The sequence below is a fragment of the Nanorana parkeri genome, unplaced genomic scaffold (assembly GCF_000935625.1).
Source record: "Nanorana parkeri isolate BGI_ZX_2015 unplaced genomic scaffold, ASM93562v1 scaffold5, whole genome shotgun sequence".
Classification (NCBI taxonomy): domain Eukaryota; kingdom Metazoa; phylum Chordata; class Amphibia; order Anura; family Dicroglossidae; genus Nanorana; species Nanorana parkeri.
Window position 1 is genome coordinate 3,078,719 of NW_017306273.1, and position 21,892 is coordinate 3,100,610.

General features: G+C 44.5%; 1 protein-coding gene across 2 annotated transcripts in view; it reads left to right on the forward strand.

The window, feature by feature from the left end:
• CAMTA1 (calmodulin binding transcription activator 1) overlaps positions 1-21,892 on the forward strand; it is a 1,254,390-nt gene that overhangs the window by 1,074,956 nt on the left and 157,542 nt on the right. For both annotated transcript variants that reach the window (XM_018552416.1, XM_018552423.1), the window contains exon 7: positions 15,598-15,738. In XM_018552416.1, the coding sequence (XP_018407918.1) occupies positions 15,598-15,738 (141 nt within the window). The remainder of the gene's footprint in view (positions 1-15,597; positions 15,739-21,892) is intronic.

The window sequence follows — 21,892 nt, forward strand, 5'->3', positions numbered from 1 at the left end:
ACGCAGAAAGTTCCACATATAGATAATAAATGCCCTCCAAGCGGAACGTCGCTGTTCTGGCAAATTTGATTTCACAAGGCAGTGCTGTGATAACAGCGACTCTGTTAATAGTCTTATCTTTTCTGCGTTGTCAGGTCTGCGCAGGTATGCGAAGCGCCCGCTGTTCTCTGTGGGATGTTTAGCTGATCGCCATGGGGGGAGGGACTGTGCTACATGGCTCCTTTCATCCCAAAAATTGAGACTTCCATTTTCCAGCCCAGCAGTTGTTTCTCTATTCAGCCTGCTGACGCTGTCGAAAGCTCTACTCCGGCCAGGGCTAGCATGTGTCATGTGACCCTACTGGAGCTGCAGATAGGGCAGGCTGCATATATTATTCCCGCCAATCAGCTATGCTCCGCCCCTTATGGAATGTTTCAGCAAAGAATGCACAACCCCATTTCAGCAGAAGGGCCGCTGATGAGGGATATTGTAAGAAATTATTGCATCATTGGATTTATTTAAAAAATACATATACTGTATGTGTGTGTGTGTGTATGTATATACAGTGTATATATAGTATATTATAACATAATATTGTAATATATTATATAATATATTATATTTTAATATATTATTATTATTATTAATATTTTTTTCCATTTTTTATTTATTTATATTTTTTGCAACTGAGCTCATTTTTTGGATACATAACATTGCTGAACCTAGACCTGACCAACTGAAGGAATCCCAGATCATAACACTAAATAAATATGTATATATGAAAAAGCAAAGAAATACATCACATCCAGTGAAGAAATAAAATGCCAGGTTCCCCATCAAATCCTGTTCCATGGGAAATGTAAGATGGTGTGACACATTTTCATGTGTTATGACACAGATCTTATGTGTGTACATATTGAGCGCGGCATACTGTTCTGACTTTGTGCCTTTGTTCATTCATCTCCTCTCTGTTAATAAAGATAGCGGCGGAAATATATTTTTATACGTTGGAGGGAAAAAAATGGCTGTTTTTATGTCACTATTTTGTCTGCTTTACATTTTTATGAGAGGCGCTAGAATTACCCCGGCCACAGCAAAAGTGTTATATGATGAAGGGGGTTTATAGCCGGGGAGGATATATAAGACCAAGGACTGCCAGTGTGTTAAGTTGTAAAACTCGACGTGGAAAATGTGAGGTGTCAGGGGGGCGGGGGGGAGGATTATTTAAAGTGCGTTTCCACGTTTGAGTAAGTTTTCGGGAATAAATGCAGCATAATCAAAATATCAATTTCACCTATATAATATTTGTTCAATTGACTATATTTCTTAAGTTCTCTTTCCTTGTTGTGACTGAGGATCCTTCCTACAGCTTTAGAAATAAAATATGTGAAATGTGTAGTAGGAGGAGCTACTGTATACAAAATACCTTAAAGTAGATGTAAACCCAATCACTAGAATCTCGTTTAAGCTTTAGCATGTTATTGACATTTTAAAAGTGATTTACAATGTATTTAAATCTGTAGGTTTTATAAAATAATGATTGACGATCCTGCAATTAATTTCCATATTCAGGCACTTCCTGTTATGGGGTGACAACGCTCCGTCCCTGTTTCCCAGTGTTCTGCTGAGGTGGCCAACTCGTCGAGATCTCCAACTCGTGACGTCACATCCTTTGTCGATTTCGAGGAGATGGTGCTAGTGCGCGTGCGCCAGTGCGCGTGCACCAGCTGTCACAGTTTTTGTAATCCTCGTTGACTTCTCCACTTGCTGTAGGTGCGCCTATGCGGTTTTCGAAATTGTCATCGAGTTCTCCAACTCCTGTCGGTGATTGTGGCATCAGGTGCCCGCACAGACGCACTGCTGCATATTCAGCTTATACTTCTCTTGGGTGGCTGCACAGGCACACTGATGGGAGTTGGAGGTCTCGACGAGTTGGAGAATTTGATAGAACAGCCAGTGGTGATACCACGTTGTCACATAGGCTTCCGATAAAGGCTACAAGGGGCTGTTTGAACACATGGTACACTGTTGTCACTAACAGGAAACCCGCCCTGAGAAATGCCATGCAGCTATTGCTTCAGTGTATGTAGACAGGACGTCAGGAGGTCAGCAGCACTAATATGTGAAAAAGGATGAAAAATGGCGAATACAGTATTTTATTTAGGAAAATTACCTTTCCTGTAACCCTAACTAACCCGCTCTGTAATGCTAACCTTCCTGTAAGCCTAACACTAACCCCCAATAACATTAACATTAGCCCTCCACGTGACACTAACTTTAATACTCCCTGTAATCCTAACACAAATGCTCCCTGTTACATTCCCACTATCCTTCCATCACTAATCTTTCCTGTAACCCTAACACTGACCCTCAATGTAATACTAATGTAACACTAACACTCCCTGAATCTCTAACACTAACCCCCCATCATAACACTAACGCTTCCTGTAACCCAAACACCTACCTTCTCTATAACGCTAACCCTTCTTCTAGCCCTAACACTAACTCTACCTGTAACTCTTACACTATCCTTCCTTGTAAGTTGTAACCCTATCCCTAACTCTTCTTGTAACCCTAATAGTCACCCTCTCTGTAACATCTGTAACACTAAACCTTCCTGTAATCCTAACACTAACCCCCCCCCCAAAACGCTAACATTACCCCCCCTTCCCCATAACACTAACCTGATAACAACCTGTATTCCTAACACTAATGCATGCTCCCTGTAACCTTCCCACTATCCTTCCATCACTAAGCCTTCCTATATCCCAAACACCGACCCTCTCTATAACGCTAACTATTCTTCTGACCTTAACACCTAGCACTAACCCTACCTGTAACTCTTACACTATCCTTCCATTTAACCCTGTATGCCTAACGCTAACCCTCTCTGTAACCCTCACACTAAGTCTCACACTAAACCTTCACGTAACCCAATACTAACCCTTCATGTAACCCTATACTAGCCCTTCCTGTAACCCTATACAGCCCCTTCCTGTAACCCTAACACTGAGCATCTCCATACAGGGGCATAACTAGAAATCACAGAGCCCCATAGCAAAATTTGTATGGTGCCCCCGTGATTTCTAGTTATAGACTCTCTATGGTGAGCTCTGCAGGGTCACCCTCAGGTGGGCTGGTGGCACTCCTTACCTGTCCGCCTCCTCTTCTTCCACGGTTGCTGATGGGCCCCACCAGCTCCTCCGTCACCGGGCCCGCCTTCGTCTTCATCACCGAGCCCCGCATCCTCCCCTGCTGCAGATCACGGACCCCGCCCCCTCCTCCACTGCCGCTGCTGGCTCTCATTGACTCTGTGGAGAGGAACACGCTGCTGCACAGATTACTGTCAGTGATCTGAACAGCGGCGTGTTCGTCTTCAGCCACCAGTGAAAGCCACCAGCAGAAGATCCCATAGCGACCCAGGCGGCCCGCACGGCATCTGGCCGTGCCCCGGGCCCCATAGCGGCCGCCTGGGTCACTATGGTGATTGTTACGCCACTGTCTCCATAGCTCTAACCACCACCCTCTCAGTAACCCTAGCATTATTACTCCCTGTATGCCTAGCACTAACCCTACCTGTAACCCTCATGCCAAGTCTAACACTAAACCTCTATTGTAACGCTATACTAACCCTTAACACTAATCTTCCCTGTAACCGTAACATTAACCACCTATATTTAAACTTAACCCCTTGTTGATATACTCACGTTTCCTCTGCTGGCATCCTCTGTGCTAGTCCAGTCTCCCTGTGCCAAAAGATGTCATTCCTGAACTCCCAGCAACGGAATCTTCTGCTTTTACATAATACAATGCCAACATTTGTATGGTGACAATTAGGGTTGCACAGATACCAAGTACAGTACTCGGTACAAGTACAGATACTTTTGAGCTCCAAGACTAGAGTAGAGAAAAAATAAAAAGTTAGGAGGCAGCTGTCATTTGTAAGGAGCACACGGAGCTCCCGGGACTTGTACATCTCTGTTTTAATGTAGGATTTTGTTTTTATAAATATAAATAAAGGGATGCACAGATACCAGTTTTGCGAGTACGAGTACTGGTACTTGCCGAGTACTTACAAGTATGAGTACTGATACATTTTTGTTTATTGTCATGTTTTTTTTTTCTAAAACAATACAGACTAATGATTTCAGGACAGTGGTGGATCGCCAGAGCCCGGTCCCAGCTGCAGCTGCTGCAACCCCGGTAGTTCTCATGAAAATGCCAAGTATCTGCACTGGTACTCGAAAAGTATCTGTGCATCCCTAGTGACAATGTCATATATATGCTGAAATGTCAAATAACAATGATATACACTTCCTGGTCCACTTGAGTTTCTGAAAAATGTTTACCAAAGAGGGGGGGGGGGAAACATGCAGAAAATATTTGTTATTGCCCTAATATTTTTCTTACGTTCTTTGGAAACTTTAAGAAAAATAAATTCACGATCATAAAGGCCTGCTCTCAATAAAATGTGCAACAAAAGATCAGATTTATAACCAATAGTTGTGGGAGGTTTTATGAGTTGTACGTTTCAGACAAACCAGAATTAAAAACATTTGCCAGAAATACGGCCTTCCCTCGGTGCCAGTTATTTATTTTCCGAATCATCAAGAACAACTCATTGGAATTCTTCGAGATACCAAAATGCTTTCCATTTTACTACTTTCCGCTGTCACCGTTCAATAATCTACAACATATTCCCAAAAATTGAATAGCAGATTCATGGTGATTATTCCGCAGTATCCCACCGCGGAGACAAAGCTGCGGGCGCTGGGAGATTTATTGCCGGTAATTGATATCTCCCTGCTGAGCGCTCCCCTAGCTTCGGGAGCATTCGCGGCTAAGAGCCTACGATCCATTCTTCCGAGGGTAAAGTTGAATAAACTTCAGTCAACACTTTTGCCTAAATTCAGAACGGATGTCCTGAGTAAAAATCGATAGTTGCAGAAAAGTTGTTTTAATTTTTAAAGCTCGATTGAACTTTCAGCTTAAACCCGGCTAAATGCATTCCAGGCGCATCAAAACAAAAGGAGAGCGAAGGCTTACAGATAATTTCCCTTAGAAAGCAGCCACAGCCTGAGGAGGAAAGTCTGGTTGCTGCCAGCATGCTACAGGGAAGGACCGTTGCTCTGTGTGTATGCCTTGGTCTCTCTGCAGAGGTCCAAAGTGCCACCAATTGAGGGAGACCTACAGCTCTGCATTAAGGAAAGCTCAGAGAGAACCAGACTCTCTGCAGAGCTCTCTCTGCACAGGTCTAACACCACCTCTGCTGAGTCAAAGTTAAAGCTCTCCAGTCAGCAGAGGTCTTGAGCCTTCCTGAATGCAAAGCTGTAGATTTGACACAGCAGGGGGCATTTCAGACCTCTATAGAGAGACCACTATTTCCACACAGAGCTCTCTGGTCTATCTGCAGAGGTCTCTCTGCACAGGTACAACATGCCCCCTGCTGAGTCAAAGCTAGAGCTCTCCAGGCAGCAGAGGGCTTGAGCTTTCCTGAATGCAAAGCTGTAGGTTTGACACAGCAGGCGCCTTTCAGACCTCTGTAGAGAGACCACTACTTCCGCACAGAGCGCCGTGGTCTCTCTGCAGAGGTCTCTCTGCAGAGGTACAACATGCCCCCTGCTGAGTCAAAGCTAGAGCTCTCCAGGCAGCAGAGGGCTTGAGCTTTCCTGAATGCAAAGCTGTAGGTTTGACACCGCAGGGGGCATTTCAGACCTCTCTAGAGAGACCACTATGTCCACACAGAGAGCACTGGTCTAACTGCAGAGGTCCAACACAACCCCCTGCTGAGACCTCCCCAGTCAGCAGAGGGCTTGAGCTTTCCTGAATGCAAAGCTGTAGGTTTGACACAGCATAACTCTGTAGAGAGACCACTGCTTCCGCACAGATAGCACTGGTCTCTCTGCAAAGGTCTCTCTGCGCATGTCCAACACGCCCCCTGCTGAATCAAAGCTAGAGCTCTCCAGTCAACAGAAGGCTTGAACTTGTATTTAGGCTCATCACGGAGTTCAGCTTTAAGCAGGCAGTGTTGTCCTGCTGGCTGCGCACTGTGGTCTGCGAATAGCAAAACTTGCTGAACAGAATTACAAATATGTTGGCCTGCGAATCAGTTGACACGCATACATTTCAACTACGTACTTAGCCGTTCGGCAGGAGTCCCGCTCTGAATACATGAGCCGCAGAAATGGCTAATATCTGCCTCCTTCGGAATCTGCATTTTCACGCGTGTTAATTATGATTTCTCAGCAAAGGCTCGGGATCAATTCATAATGCAACAGATGTCTGCTTTATTATCCCAAGCTGAGCTGCTGGCCTGGCAAGCTCGAGGCACCTGCCACCGTCAGGCTGACAGGGGGATAGTGAGGCACAGCTCTGGCCGTCTGTCAGGGAAGTAAAGGAATTTGCTGTACATAAGGTCTGACCACATTCATTCGCAGCGTGAGCGATGGCCCCGCTACAAGACGCAGAGCCATCCAGGATGATGTAAGGGCACACACACAAAGCATCCACGGGATCTTTTAGGCGGAATAAAAAAGTTTGGGTGGGCTTATTAGCCTTTGTGTGCCTGGCTATAGAGGATTGTATGACTGAGTAGATAGCATGCTTGTTTTCTAAAACCGGGGACTTGGGTGCTGTTTCCACCAGGACACACTCATTGGACTGGTAGGCTACCAGGCTTTACTATTTGTACACGTGTGTGTGTGTCCGCGTGCTATTAAAGGCATACTCTGGGCAGATTTAAAAAAATCTCACCCTTGCAGTGGATCTAACCCAGCACTGCAAGGGTTAAGAGCTCAGTGTGAGGACGCTGAGGTGCACTCTATAGCTTTAGGCTTCATGCAGACACAACGCAAGAGCAAAATCGTATACTGTTTACACGTGTATATGCGTGCACTGTCTGCCATTCCAGAATGCATCATTCCTAATAGAAGTTTGAATGTACGCACGCACACGCGTATATGCGCGTACCCGCGTAAAATACGCAGAAATTCTGAACCCGGACGCAAGAGTGACAGCCAGGAGAGAGAGAAAGCAATGAGACATAGTCAGGAGAAAGAGAGTGTGGAGAGACAGCCACGAGAGCGAGGAGAGACAGCAAGGAGAGAGAGCGCAAGGAGAGACAGCCAGAAAAGAGAGTGAGGAGAGACAGTCAGGAGAGAGAGAGCGAGGAGAGACAGCCAGGAGAGGGGGATAGGAGACACAGTCAGGAGAGAGAGTGGAGAAACAGCCAGGATAGCGAGAGAGGAGAGACAGCCAGGAGAAAGAATGAGGAGAGACAGCCAGGAAAGAGGAGAGACAGCCAGTTGAAAGAGAGAAGAGAGACAGGCCGGACAGAGAACGAGGAGAGACAGCCAGGAGAGAGAGAAGAGATACAGGCAGGACAGAGAACGAGGAGAGACAGCCAGGACAGAGAGAGAAGAGATACAGGCAGTAGAGAACTAGGAGAGACAGCCAGGGGAGAGAGAGAGGAGATACAGCCAGGAGAGAGAAGAAAGCCAGGGGAGATAGTGAGCAATATATCTGCCTGAAGCAGAGCCCCTGTGTGCCCTTCAAGACTTGACTGCACTTTGTGTTTCAGACACTTCCTTGTTCCCCAACTTCCATCGTCCCTCCATGTCCTATGCCAAATCCTGGACTGTCCGGGATGGCAATCCTAGTTCTAACCATTCCACGCTGTCCTGTTGAAGAGATTCCCCCTCACTTCCTGTCCTGAAAATACTAGCTTCCTGCCTTCCATGTCACTCCATGGGCTCCAACATAACTAAGTACTGAAGCCATTGAGCCCCATGACAGCCTGACCACCATCATCCTTAGGTCAGCAATGGCCTCTGTCTTTCAACCTGCACAAGGTTTCAGCAATTACAAATTCATTACAAATTCTTTTTTTAGAATCCAAAATGATCTCTATATAATTAGAGATGGAAAAAAAAATGATGGCGTCCCTTCACAATGCTTTAAACGGGGGATTCCCCTTCATTGTCTTTTGCCTCTTTTCTTTTCCCGTTGCAAGCTGTGACCTTAAATTTAATTAAGTGAACTTTTAAAGTGGTTTCACTTCTGCAGCTTTTAAAAAAAGGAAGGTTTTTTTTTCTTTTATATTAACCTTCCTTTAATAATAGACTTTTTTTTCCCTTTAGAAATCTCCCTTCCTGCTGATTCATTATGTGTGGGTAAGCGAACCATGACATGTTAAAAAGCTTCTTGATAGTATTTGATATTCACTACTAACAACGTATCGAGTCATGGGAGATTTTTAAGGGGGGCGGCGGGGAGAGGCAATCTGCATATTGGATGTGCCAAGACAGTAGGCAATTTGCATCGCGCATCCAGATACTCTTGCGGTTGCAATCTGTCTCTCTTCAGTGCCTTTTCATTTTTATAACCTTCAGCGCCGGCGAGGGAGTGAAAGCAATCGCGGGTGCCCGGGGAAGCAACGAGAGAGACACAGACATGTGACCTTGGGTGATGAGAAGTTCAGGCGAATGCAGAGGGATACAAATTGCACGCACTTGACCGTCTATTAGCCGATCGCCGCGCGCGCCCAACGACGCCTGGATTGCAATATCCGAGGAGTTCATTCACTTCTGAGGCCGTTGACTATTCATGAGGCTTCAGATTGATTCATGGAACACGCAGAGAAAAAAAATATGTAGTAAAATACTGGCTTTCTTTTCCCATCAAGAATGCAGTAGATGAGATCTGTGTTCGGGAATCGCGGAGTGGCTTTTCCGGGCCGATAACGCCACGCTTCGTATAGTACAAAATTCTGCAAGATTTCGTTTGTTGTTTGATACATTTTGTTTTTGCAAGAGATACCTAGCTGTAATTGGCAATAGTTTCAGGGATACTTAGCTGATGAAGAGAGGTCAACCCAATCTGGTTACTCACAGACCATCATACACTAGGTTTCAACAGACACAATTTCATAGGGACAGCAGGGAAACGCTTTCATCTTGTGGGAGTTGGTCAGTCGCGATTTAAAACTAGACACATGAAGGGGATAGGCCCTTTAAAAACTTGACTTTTGGATAGCGTGGTTAAAGGAGAATTATGAGGCGAGTGATTTTCACTCAGCCTCATAATTTGAGCCGACCTGTGACAATGAATCTGTCACATGTCGGCTCGGTAGATCGGGAAGTGAGCGGAAACATACCGGCGCTCGCTCACTTCTCGATCTATCCGTGCACAGAGCCGTGACTGTCACTCACGGCGCCCTGCAGGGATTCCCCCTCTCCCCTGTCTGATCCTCCAGCGCTGACTGGCAGAACGGACGGGGGTGGGGGTGGGTACAGCTGGCTCTGCCTCTAGATAGGCAGAGCAAGCTGTCACTCACGCAGCTGGGTGGATCCAGACAGAATTGTCGGGATCCATTCCAGCTGCGGCGTCTCAGTATACCGCAAGCTGTAGCTCGCCCTATACTGAGCTTAGGGTAACAGGAGGATGCTACTTTGTGTCCTCCCGTTACCCTTAGGAGAACTATGGGGAAAAGCCCTAACCCCATAGTTCTCCTTTAAGGGTTGGATCAATTGTCAGGTCTTTACCAGGGCCGGATTTCCCACAAGACCAACCAAGGCCCGGCCTTGGGGCAGCAGGGAGTAGAGGGGCAGCAGAGGTGCGGAATTCCTATCTCCCGATGCCCTGGACATGCAGTTTTCTACATTTCTACAGCAGAGCTAAATGTACAGCGTGGAAGCCGCTGCTTGTTTTTTACAAGTGATTCCGGCAATGTGGCCGTGATCACTTGTATGCAGTCTACAGGTCTGCCATTCTCCATGGGGGGAGGGGGTGGCGGGTAGGGGGGCACATTGAGGAGCCTGGCCTTGGGGCAGCAAGGAGAGTAAATCCGGCCCTGGTCCCTCCCCATATCAGCTAGGGAACTACATGTCCAAGTTGCCCAACAGGCTTAATTTAAGCATTACATTATATTTTTAAAACCTTTTTGGGTGGATTGATAAAAATTTAATTGCCCATTAACACATACAGTATATATGACTTTGAATTCGGGTCAAGGTCAGCACAAACACAGACAACCGGGAAAAGCTGCCAAATGTTCTGACCCCAAAATCCCTTTTTAGCACAATTTTATATTTTTATAAGCCGAGTTTTAACAGTCAGTTCCTGGAATTGCAGCAAAAGCACAGAACAGGCTGCATAAAAATATGTAGCGACTAATTTAATCTGAGCTCTACCCATGTAGCAGTTTTCATAGGAATACTTCTGGGATGGTGGAAGTTGTCATTGAGTCAGTAATTGAGCAAATTGAGCCGTTCCCTAGAGCCACCTGTTGTCAGAGTCCCGCCTCTGAGATGTCCTAACAGCTCTCTCCAGCTGGCCTTCAGAATGTGCTGCCGATGAAAACACACAATTTATTCTATGGATAAAAAAATTGTTTAACTCAAACGTCAAAAACAGAGGGGAAAAGCAGCATGGTGCAATGTGGAGGATTGCATTGGTTGTTATACCAAAGACCCATAAGTACTCACCACCCCATGTCCATCTGTTTTAAAGTCTGGTGTTCTATAATGTATGTGTTTATTGCCCGAATCATGTGTCTTATACCTATCCTTCTATTTACATATAAACCTCCATTCTTCCTGTCCCATTGTTCTTTGTCCTTCCTTTCTTTCTTTACTACCCTCCCTCCATTTTCCTTTTCTCCTTCCTTCCTTCTCTTCTTTATTACCTTTTTGTATCCTCCTTTCTTACCTCCTTCCTTCTTTTCTTTTTTACCCTTTCTCTTCTCTACTTTTTCTCTTCTTTCCTTTCCTTCTATGTTTCCTTTCTTCAATCTCTCCTTCCGTCATTCCTTTCTTACCTTCTTCCTTTCATTTCTTCCTTTCTTCCCTCCTTCCCTTCTTAGTTTCTTCATTCTGTTCCTCCTACCTTCCTTCTCTTCTTTGTTTCTTTCTTCGTTCCCTTATTTCTGTATTCCCTCCTTCCTTCCCCCTTCCTTCCTTCTCTTCTTAGTTTCTTCATTAATTCCTTCCCTCCTTCCTTCCTTCTTTTCATAGTTTCTTCATTAATTTCCTTCCTTCCTTCTCTTTGTTTCTTCCTTCCTTTCTTCCTGTATTCCTTCCTTCCCCTTCCCCCTCTTATTCGTTTCTTCATTTGTTCCCTCCGTCCTTCTCTTCTTAGTTCCTTCCTTCTCTTTGTGTCTTCATCCCTTCCCTCCTTCCTGCTCTTCCTTATTTCTTTATTTCTTCCTTCTCTTCTTTGTTTCTTCCTTTCTTCCTTCTTTTTTTCCTTCCTTCTTTTCTTCCTTCCCTGCCTCCTTCCACGAGTCCATTATAATGAGCCAGAACTCTAGAACAGAATATTGGGTGAGCAGCCATGGTCCTAACTGTGAATGATCCACCACGAAGACTATCAGGATTTTACTTCCTGTCTATAACCTTAGATTTCTGTCATGGATCAGAGATCGGGAGAGGGGACCTAGGGGGACCTGTATTCAATCCCCTTCTGGTACATGGAAGAAATCCTTGTGTTGTGTTTGGGTCTCTAAACATTTCCCTCTGTCCAGAGGAGTCCAAGTACCACTTACAGTGGGGAATCTTCTAAAGCCTCAACAATAGGGATGAGTCTAAGGATTTTGCTGAACCAAATTAACTTAAAAAATGTGTAAAAAAAAAAAAAACACATGGCTGTTTTACAACTCTGACCCATTGTTTAAAACTGAACTCCGGCCTTCCCTTCAGTCTTGCATGGTTGTATCGGCTCCTCTCCTAGACTGAAGTTGCTTACTCTGATTTCACTGTATACACTGAGTTTCTCGCAATGTGCATTAGATGCTGCAGCAAGTCAGATACAGCCGCCTCATATCTTGGATGGACGACGTTCAGCATCCTCTAGCACCATTCTTACTGTCCCACCACCTAGCCCATCACTGTCATTCATTGGATTTCAGTTCATTCATTCATGAAGACTCATCATCATATGTGGCTGTTATCTTGGGTGATCTTCATGCAATCAGGCTGACGCCCACTCCTCAAGGCCTTCTGATATTTGCATATTTCCTCCCAAGAGCCATCTGTTTTGCTTACATAAGGTCTGAGGGCTTTTGGGAGATCTGTTTGGGTCTTCAAGCCAGGAAGTAAAGGGAAATCTCCCCAGCAGGACACAGACAGCAAAAAAAGAAACTGACTAGGTATCAGCTGTAGTAGCTGTTCTCTACTCTATTCGATACAAAAAAAAAATTTGGCTATACATACACTTTAAGTTTGCGATTTGGCTGCGTCTCCTAAGAGCGGGACTAGTGCAGGGAATATGTATCACCTAATCTTCAGTGAATTTAGATAATTTCCCAGCAAGCCGCACTTGACGTTGAGAAATGACATTACCAGAACATAAATTATGTCCTCCATGATTCATTAACCCTCTTCCACCAAGAGCATTACAGGCGGCCCAGTCTTCGCTGGCAAGACAGCACGGCGCAGCATCCACAGGCCATTATGACAAATTATTTGTGAGTGGGAAGATAAAAGCTCCCAGTCCTGTGTAGGTAAACCTTTCAATCAAGCCCGGACTATGGGCCAGCCAGGAATGGGTAACCAGTCTTATTCATAATATCGCTGCACCAGTTCTGTATTATGAAAACTGTTTACCAAGGGACTGAATTTATCGGAGCTGGAGCAAGCAAGAACATAGCTATTGGCCCAGGCTTCAGTCATATTTAAGCACATTAGTAGATTGCAGATAGATAGAACCAACATTTGGATTCCATCTATCTATCTATTTATCTTTATCTATCTTTATCCTTGCCGGGCAGCAGAAACACTATCTGAGTGTAGTGCTGTCATCTGCTTTCTTATACAAGTAACGTGAGTGTAATGGAGCTACACGTGTCAGGTCTGATGTGCCGCTGTGGCCAAGGTTACACCAGCTCAATGATGACAGGGACATTACAGAGGGTAGTTCCCAGCTGTCTGGACAGTAATGACAATGGTGCTATGAGCCTGCTACGGCCGTCAGGGGTCACGGTAGTAGCAGATCTTAGCAGGCCTGCTAGAGCTCTGACAAGGCTACAAGTCTTTCTGTTTGACACGTAACCAGATGCCTGAAGTGTAAGGTGGTGAGGACATCAGGCTTGTAATTAGGGATTGCTGCACCCTGAGCGTGGGTCCTAATGCTTCTTCGACAAAATGTTTCAGGCTGCTGTCTATTTTAGCCAAGTCAAGCCATTTGTGTTGTGGCATGTGTCGTATCTATGGTGTATTACCCTTGACAGAGACAACTTGGTGAAAATGTAACTGAACACATTTTTTTAAACGGTGGCGCCTGTAAGTACGTGATGTCCCTAATATGCGTTTGCCCTTAGACATGAGATGAGAGTTGCCCCATGTCTATGAGTCGAGTGCCCACTGACTGCTCGATTAGTTAGATTGATTAAACACTCAAATCAGAATTGTGTCGACCATAAAACCAGTGGCAAGACCCATCTTCCACCATCCGTCTGCATAGACATAAGCATGAATGCTCAGTAGCACCAACGGTTCTTCCTAGGACAGCTGGCAGCCAAGAGCAATGACTAAGGGTGGACAGTCATTTTGTGCTGACACAGCCAAACTTACACTTAAATCCATGGGCACTTTAATGCACATGGGGGGGTTCTAGGATAACTGCGGCAGGAATCCCAGGTGCCCCAGTTGAGAAGCGGCTGCTGTACCCATTGAAGATAAAGACGGGGTGACAGCAGCCACATTTCTCAACGGCAGTCCGCAGTTTGGGATAGATGATTGGCCCTGGATGCATCTATTCTATGTTCAGGTACAATCATCTATCCTGATGTACGATTACATGTGGACTACTGCTGTCATTCACTTCAATGGGTACAGCGGCTGCATCACAACCACGACACCTGGGATTCCTACTGCAGGAACCTGTAGGTTCTTGCTGCAGGAATTCCAGAACGCAGCATATGTCCCCATGTGAATGGGACCTTATTCTTTTCTGTAAAAGCTGAACTTGAAAAAAAAAAACAATTAATGCTGTTATGTATTAAATAAAATATAATTTATTGCATGTTTAATGCAACTAGTGTAGGTATCTAAATTTCACTTGCTATTAGACTCCTGAAATTTCCATACCAAAGAGGTCAGGCTGGTACAGGGAGGGGCAACACTAGGAGCCAACGATATGCACTGCAGTATACACATTCTGACAATACAGGAGGAGAGAGCAGAGTGAGCAGAGGAATTAGTTCAACAGCCTGCTGCTGCTCCTTCATTGACCAATCACAGGCTGGTGGCAGGGAGATGGCCAAGATGGGTATTTAATCGTTTGCCTAAAGTTCAGCTTAAAGTCTCACCATCCACAGCACACCGGCTGAGATTGTAGGTCCTAATTTGGTGACATGGAAAAGAAAGGCAGAGTAGGGGTAAGTGACATGTGTGTCCTATTGACCATGTCTCCTGTCTGCTGCAATGACCCTCTGACATGGCCTACTCCATAATGTACAAAAGACTGTTTAAATGTCAAGCAATTCAAATCAAAAAAGTTAGGAGGGGAGAATTATGTAGCTTATGGAATGGGTGCCGTTGAAGGTCCTGGTAGAGTTTTATTACACATACATAGGGATGGGGTTTAGCTGGCACTGAAAAGTCAAGCAGGTTTCAGACTCATGTCAGGAACCAGAGCTGTAATTCTGGAGGGAAAACATTTGCAGGCTTCAAAAATATGAGTCCCTGTGGTCACGGTGTAGGACAGTGACAGAAGCCAGGAGTGCCTGGCCATAGACAGAGAAGAATGTACGCATACTCGATGGCATTTGTGGCTGATTGGAAATAGATTATCCTTTGTTTGCTATTATAGCTCAGAGCCCAGAACCACTCCCGATTAAGTCCTAATATTCAGTCTTAAATAATAAAACTTACTTTTGAAGGTTTTTTTTTATGGGCCCCATCATTTTGGGTAATATCAGACGGGCAATTCTGCATCTAGTAACACATCATCAGCAGTAGAGTCACCCATGTAAGGGAACCACTTATCCAAATGGAACACTGTACAATCTCACTTGTTAGCGAGGGAACAGTCCCATAGGAAAAGGTAAGTGTGCTACTGGCACTGGTGCGTGGTCAGCTTATAAAGGGGGTGTTAGGTCACCTAAAGTATGACTGCTTTGTCAGCTGCCTGAACTTGTAAACTTTGTATTATTCTTGTAATGCTGCATTATGGCCACTAGATGGAACTGAGGTGCTATGCTCCTCAGGAATGCCATCTTGCAATACGACGCCATTGCCACTAGATGGAGCTGATTGAAATGTGCTCCTCAGCTCCATCTAGTGGCTATAATGTGTTATTATAAGTTGACATTAGAAAATACATTCAACTTATAAAGAAATTGTTAAGAATGTTTTTTTTGTGCATCCATTCGCACAGAACGAACATTCACAGGGATTTGCAGGGCCGGTGGCTCTGCAAATTGTTTATAAATAGTGTCTCATTAGTAAGCCTGCACAGTTTAAATAATTTAAGACTGGATATTGACATTCTTAACCAAGTCCCGTTGTGACTGGTTCTCTTCCAGTAGAAGCATAAAAAGTATGAAATTTAAAAAAAAAAAAAAATTCATACAGTATAGAAGCTGTTTCTGACTTGTGGCCTCCGATATTCTCTCCGCAGTTCATGGTATTAAGTGGACCTGCAGCAATGGGAACAGCAGTACAGGTTTTTCTGTGGAGCTCCTTGTCCAACAGATACTCGACAGTCACCAGAGCAAACCCCAACCTCGGACGCACAACTGTCTCTGCACTGGCAACCTAGGTAACTATAGAGATCTGCCACAGGGCACTCACCAACCGCCATTGTCTAGCCATGTTACCACCATTTTCAAACACCACTAAGAGTATGTACTGACAGGAAAAGGTATAAGATGGTTTGGCCCGCTGATATAAGCTAGTGTGCAGGAGAGCTGACGTGTTCCTCTTGCAACCAATCAAACCTTTTTTGTAATGGTTTGGCCCACTGATTAAAGCTAGTGTACAGGAGGACTAGGTTGTTACTTGTGTCAACATACAGACCTCAGTTGCCATTTTCCTAATGATTTGGCCTGCTGATCAACACCAAGGTACACGACAACCAAGGTCTTGCCCATAGCAGCTAATTAGACATGTTCTCTAGCAACCAATCTAACCTCAGCTGCCATTTATCTAATGGTTTGGCCTGCCGATCAACACTAGTGTACAGGAGAGCCAAGGTCTTGCCCATAACAGCTAACCAGACATGTTCTCTAGCAACCAATCACAGCTCAGCTGCTATTTGTCTAATGGTTTGGACTGCTGATCAACACTAGTGTACAGGAGAGCCAAGGTCTTGCCCATAGGAGCTTACCAGTTATGTTCTCTAGCAACCAATCAAACCTCAGCTGCCATTTGTCTAATAGTTTGGCCTGCTGATCAACACTAGTGTACAGGAGAGCCAAGTCTTGGCCATTGCAGCTAATCAGATATGTCCTCTAGCAACCAATCAAACCTCAGCTGCCATTTTTCTAATGGTTTGGCCCATTTATAAAAGCTATTGTACAGGAGGACTGAGATGTTGCCCATGTCAACCACCAGACCTCTGCTGCCATTTTTGACCTGTTGATCAATGCTACAGGAGAACGGAAATGTTGCCTACAGTAACAGATTAGACTTGTTCCACCAAGCAACCAATTAGACCTTAACTGACATTTTTAATGGTTTCGTCCAGTGATAAAGGCTAGTGTACAGGAGGACTTAGATGCCACCCATCTCAACTGACAGACCTCAGCTGCCATTTTTGACCCCTTGTGGTTTCATCGAGTGATAAAAGCTAGTACATAGGGGGATTTAGATGTCATCTATGTCAGCTGCCATTTTTACCCAGTGATCAACACTATAGTGCACAGGAGAGCTGAAACATTGACTACAGCAACAAATGAGACTTGTTCCACCAAGCAACCAATCAGACCTTAGCTGCCATTTTGTAGTGGTTTGGTCCAATGATAAAAGCTAGTGTACAGTAGGATTGAGATGTCGCCCATGTCAACTGATTTTTCTAGTGGTCTGGCCCTTTAATCAACACTAATGTAACCATGAGCTGAAATGTTGTCTACACCAACTAATCAGATTGCAGTTGCAATGTTACAACGTAGACGCTAACATCTGATTTGTTGTCATGAGCAACACCACTATTCTCTTTGCATTAAAGCCCATAATACCTCCCAGTTGAGAATGTTAAATGACATGCAGACAGCCTTGGTCTGCTGTCATCCATGACAACCAATCACATTGCTTTTTTTCTGTTTGCACTAGCATATTCTTATATTTAATTGGTTGCCATGGCGGTACAAGAATGCCCTGCCTTTTTTAGGTATATGTTTGTGCTGTAACCCATAGACATTGATGATCAGACACCGCTGTGATTGGTCATCATGTGTCTCTGCCCTCTGTAGCGCCCTATTAAATGACTCCTAAAAAATGTAAGTCCTGAACAGTGTGCCCCAAGGATATTGCCTAGGGTGCCAGAATAGGGACATTTGTGTGTAATTTGATTGCCTAAAATTATTTTCTGATTTAAAAACTAAATTTAGAATGCGTTATTAAAAATTAAATAAAAAATAAAATAATTATTTAGGAGAACTTCTAATTAACAAGGATTATAATTTATGACATTTACTTGTAGTTCTATGTTGTTTTTACTCGCAAAATTCATTGGAACATTACAATCAAATTCTTAACTATTAAAGCTGAACTCCAGGCACAAAAATTCTCATTTCAACATATTGCTCAATAGCCACAAATGTTATAAAATCCATATTGTGAGCACCAAAATGCCTTTAGAAATGCAGATATCACCTTGTAGATGTTGTGCTGACATCATCACTGTGCTGTACATAGACTGTGCAGAAAGCAGAGCTGTGGGAGTTTCCCAGCAGGCCCCACCCACTACAAGAAACTACAGGAAGGGGCTGAGACAAGACCAGTCACCCTGCAGAAGGTGAGGGAGCAGCAGTGACTGGTCTTTATTACAGGAAGCTCCAGGTTTCACACTGGATTATTGCACAGATCTGGTAGAAATACTCAAAGCTCACCAAGATTCAAGAAGAATACACATGGCTCTTGTATTTAGAGAATATTTACCTATCCCGGAGTTCAGCTTTAAATAAAAAGAACATGGATTTGAAGAATACATAAAGTGTTACTGTCTGATAAATACTGTGGGCGAAATTTATCAAAACTGGAGCAAGATTTGCACTGCAACCAATCAGCTTCTCTCTCTTATTTTCAAATCTCACCTGAGCAAATTGAAGAGAGAAGTTGATTGGTTTCCACGGGCTACTGCTCCAGATTTTGTCTGCTCCAGTTTTGATAAATCCCCCCCTGTATATAAAAAAGTGGTATCGGTGCATCCCTAATATATATATATACGCACGCACAGTATATTTCACTGTACAATGTCGATTTCTCGATATGGCTTAGAAGCAGATAGATAGAGCCCGTCTCATTTCTTGGCTAGAGGCCTCATCTATCTAGCTCTTTCCTCCCCAACCTGACTGTCCCTGGTCCACCCCTTTCAATCATTCTCTTAATCATGGAGGCTCAGCATCACATGTAGGCATTACCTAGGGTTGGTCTGCATGAAAATACAGCCAGCCCAGGAACGCCCACTCCTCCAGACTGACACCCACCCATCAAGGTATTTTCATATTTGCATAACTCCTCCCAAGAGCCAGCCCACTGCTTACATCATGGCTCAGGGCTCTTGAGAGGAATACTAAGGCAGGGTCCTGTGAAGCTATCTACAGCACCCCGCCAGCCCCTCCCATCAGCTGTGATGCATTGTATAGAGAAGCACAGATACCCAATAACTGAGTCTATAATGGTATGTATGGTATAAAGTTAGGTAATGAAAACTGAAAGGCTTTATTTAAAAAGTGCATTATCAAGTTGATGAAGGGGTGAAGAATCCAGGGAATGCCGTTTTAACTTCAGCTTTAAGGCTCTGTACAACCCAAAGTGTTGTGGGGCCCTTCAGATGTGTTCCTGAACCCCAAGGGCAGCAAAGTGTGCATTACGACACATTCAAATGTCCGGCATAGGTAATCTGGTGTCCCCCTACCAGTGAATGAGATAGCTGTCATGTATACAAGTTGTGCGTTGGTGAGCGCTGACCACTTACTGCTTGCCGGGGGGTAAATGCTTATCATTACATTTTGCATGGTTTTCCTAAATTTAAGCCGTTTGTTCCACAAAAAAAAAAGCTATTTTTGTTTTTTCGGCATACGTAAAACATTTCCAACTCAGAACAATGGAGGACATTTTGTCACTTTTTAGCCATTTTCTGGTGTACTACACCCAGAATAGCTCCCTTTATAAACACTTATAAAAAGGCAAAGCGATGAATTTGGACGGATAGATTTCCCAATTCTATGTATTTTTTTTGCATTTCTTCTCCGGTGTTCCCTGTTTAATGACCGGAGTTTGTCCTACTCCACGACCGCATATTTATTGCACGACCACTCGGCGGTATTATTAGGCGAGGTCTCACATTGCTGTTGCGCAGGCCTAATAGCTCACATATATTCATTGTCGTCTGGCTGGCCTTTTGCTTCCGTGCACAAATTATTCATAACTTGCAGATTCAACAACACAATTGCCCACAAGCCAAAAAAAGAACATATCGCGGTGAGGCAGGGCAGCTAATGCATACACGGATTGAAAACAATATGCTGCGGGACTTTTGCAAGGCTGTGGCATTTTGCTAACACGTAAAAAAAAAAAAAAAGGCTTAAAGTAAACAAGAAAGCTAAATAGAAGGAAGTGGAGGATTTAATCTTCTGTGAATGAAATTGTTGCCGTTGACATTAATGTCTATAAAGGAGATGGATTTGTTGGCCCCATAAGTCGATTGTCATCAAAATATGGGTTTGCTAGGGAACAGCAAATCGGATTTGTTCCACCTGCGATCTCACTATCCTGGCACTGTGATTCGTCCAATTCATGGATTCACCAGCGTTAGTGAATATTAGAAGGGGGTAGACATGTAAGCTGTGGAAAAATTAGGTTCGGATATTTCGTTATTTCAGAATTCGGGATTCGGATCCGAAATTCAATTTGTTTCAGGTTTTCGGATTCGGACGAAATGCGAATTTTCGTTAGTTTCGGATAACTTTATGAATATTAATGCCATTAATGCCATTCGGGTCTGGGAGCCATATAGTTACATATATTACTAACTGAGGCCCCAGACCCGAATGGCATTCGGGATCTGAATTTCCAAATTGCATTGGGGAGCTCCTGAAAGGTATTCGGGTCTGGAAGCAGTATATACAGAGATTACTAAAGCTGAGGCTCCCAGACCCGAATGGCATTCAGGAGCGCGGAAATTCGGATCCCAAAAAGCCATTCGGGTCTAAGAGCCTCAGATTTAGTATTATATGTGTATACTGAACACAAATTTTCGTAACGACCTCGGTCAACCTCGGCACTCCAGCTCTGGTGCAGCTACAACTCCCATTAAGCATTGCAAGACTTTGACAGCCACAAGCATGCCTTTCAGAGGCAGATGCATCAAGGGATTTGAGGTTTCACGGCAGCTGGAGGGCCGACGTTTGCCTACCCCTGCTGTAAACTATGAAAACTCCTGGCTTGTACCCACTTTACCAGATGTCAGCAAGTATATATGGGAGCTTCCTGGTTCTTCAGTGTGGGATCTTCAAAACACAGATGTCATCAGGCCAATGGACCCATTGACTGGATGACTTGAGCAGGCTGGTTTTACCCCCCATATGCTGACAGCTCTCCAGCTGCCTGTCCTTGATACATACTTCATGTTACCATCAATGACACATATCGTCACAGTTGCCATTGCCAGACGCTATAGAGCGAGTCAGTCAGGGTGCTCCAAAGTTGTGTTTTTTCATGGGACCCCATTATTTGTAGTTACGCCCCTGCCGGGGTTAACTTTAGATATATAATATAAACTTGCTTCTTCTATCTTGCAGACATAAAACATTTGCAACTCAGACACAATGGATGACATTTTGCCACTTTGCAGCTGTTCTAATGTTCCAGTTTGTGGTGTATGTACTACCCCACCTCCCCCCGACTAAACTCTAATAATAGGACAATGCAATGTATTTGGATGCAAAGAATTCCCAATTCAATATATTTCTGAGATGTGGATGAGCCCTAGAAGATGTCTGTGCCACAAAAATGACAACACTCTTCCTAAACATGCCCCACTGTATTCAATAACCGACTCGTTATATGTATGCTGGCAGTTCTTAATATTTTACTGTATCGGTTACCAAACACATAAGCGGTGATATGATTTGTATCAACGCACATTTATGATGAGGAATTTTGGACCTTAGATTATATCAGGATTCTTTGGTGCCCCCTTGTGGCTCTTATGACAAAATACAACGGTTGAGTGTTATAGCTGAGCTCCAGGCAGATACAAAAATGTCACTTCATCCAGTTATGTATTCAATGCTATTCATTAAGGGTACTTTGACATGTAATCTGTCTAGACGAGATGTAAGCAAACTCGGCGCTCCAGCTGTGTTGAAACTACAAATTCAATCATGCCTCTACCTCTGGGAGTCATGCTTGTAGCTGTCAGAGTCTTGCAATGATTTGTAGTTCCACAATAGCTGGAGCAGGGCTGCCCCTAAAATGAGGCGGTTGTCTCAGGCGGCATCGCATTGGGTCACGTGAGAGGGCATCAGGTGTGTCAGTCACCCCCTTTCTGGTCAGAACATCTCAGGTTGCTCAGTGCAATTAGCAACCTGCCCAGTTCACTGACCTCACTGGTTGCCAGGAGCTGAGTGGGATGCCCTGGCTGGTGTGCCGCGCATTGGTCCTGACATTAGTGAGCTGGATGTGACGCTAGACAGAGGTACCGTGCACCACGACTCCCCCCCCCCCCCCCCCCCCCCCCCCCCGGCAAC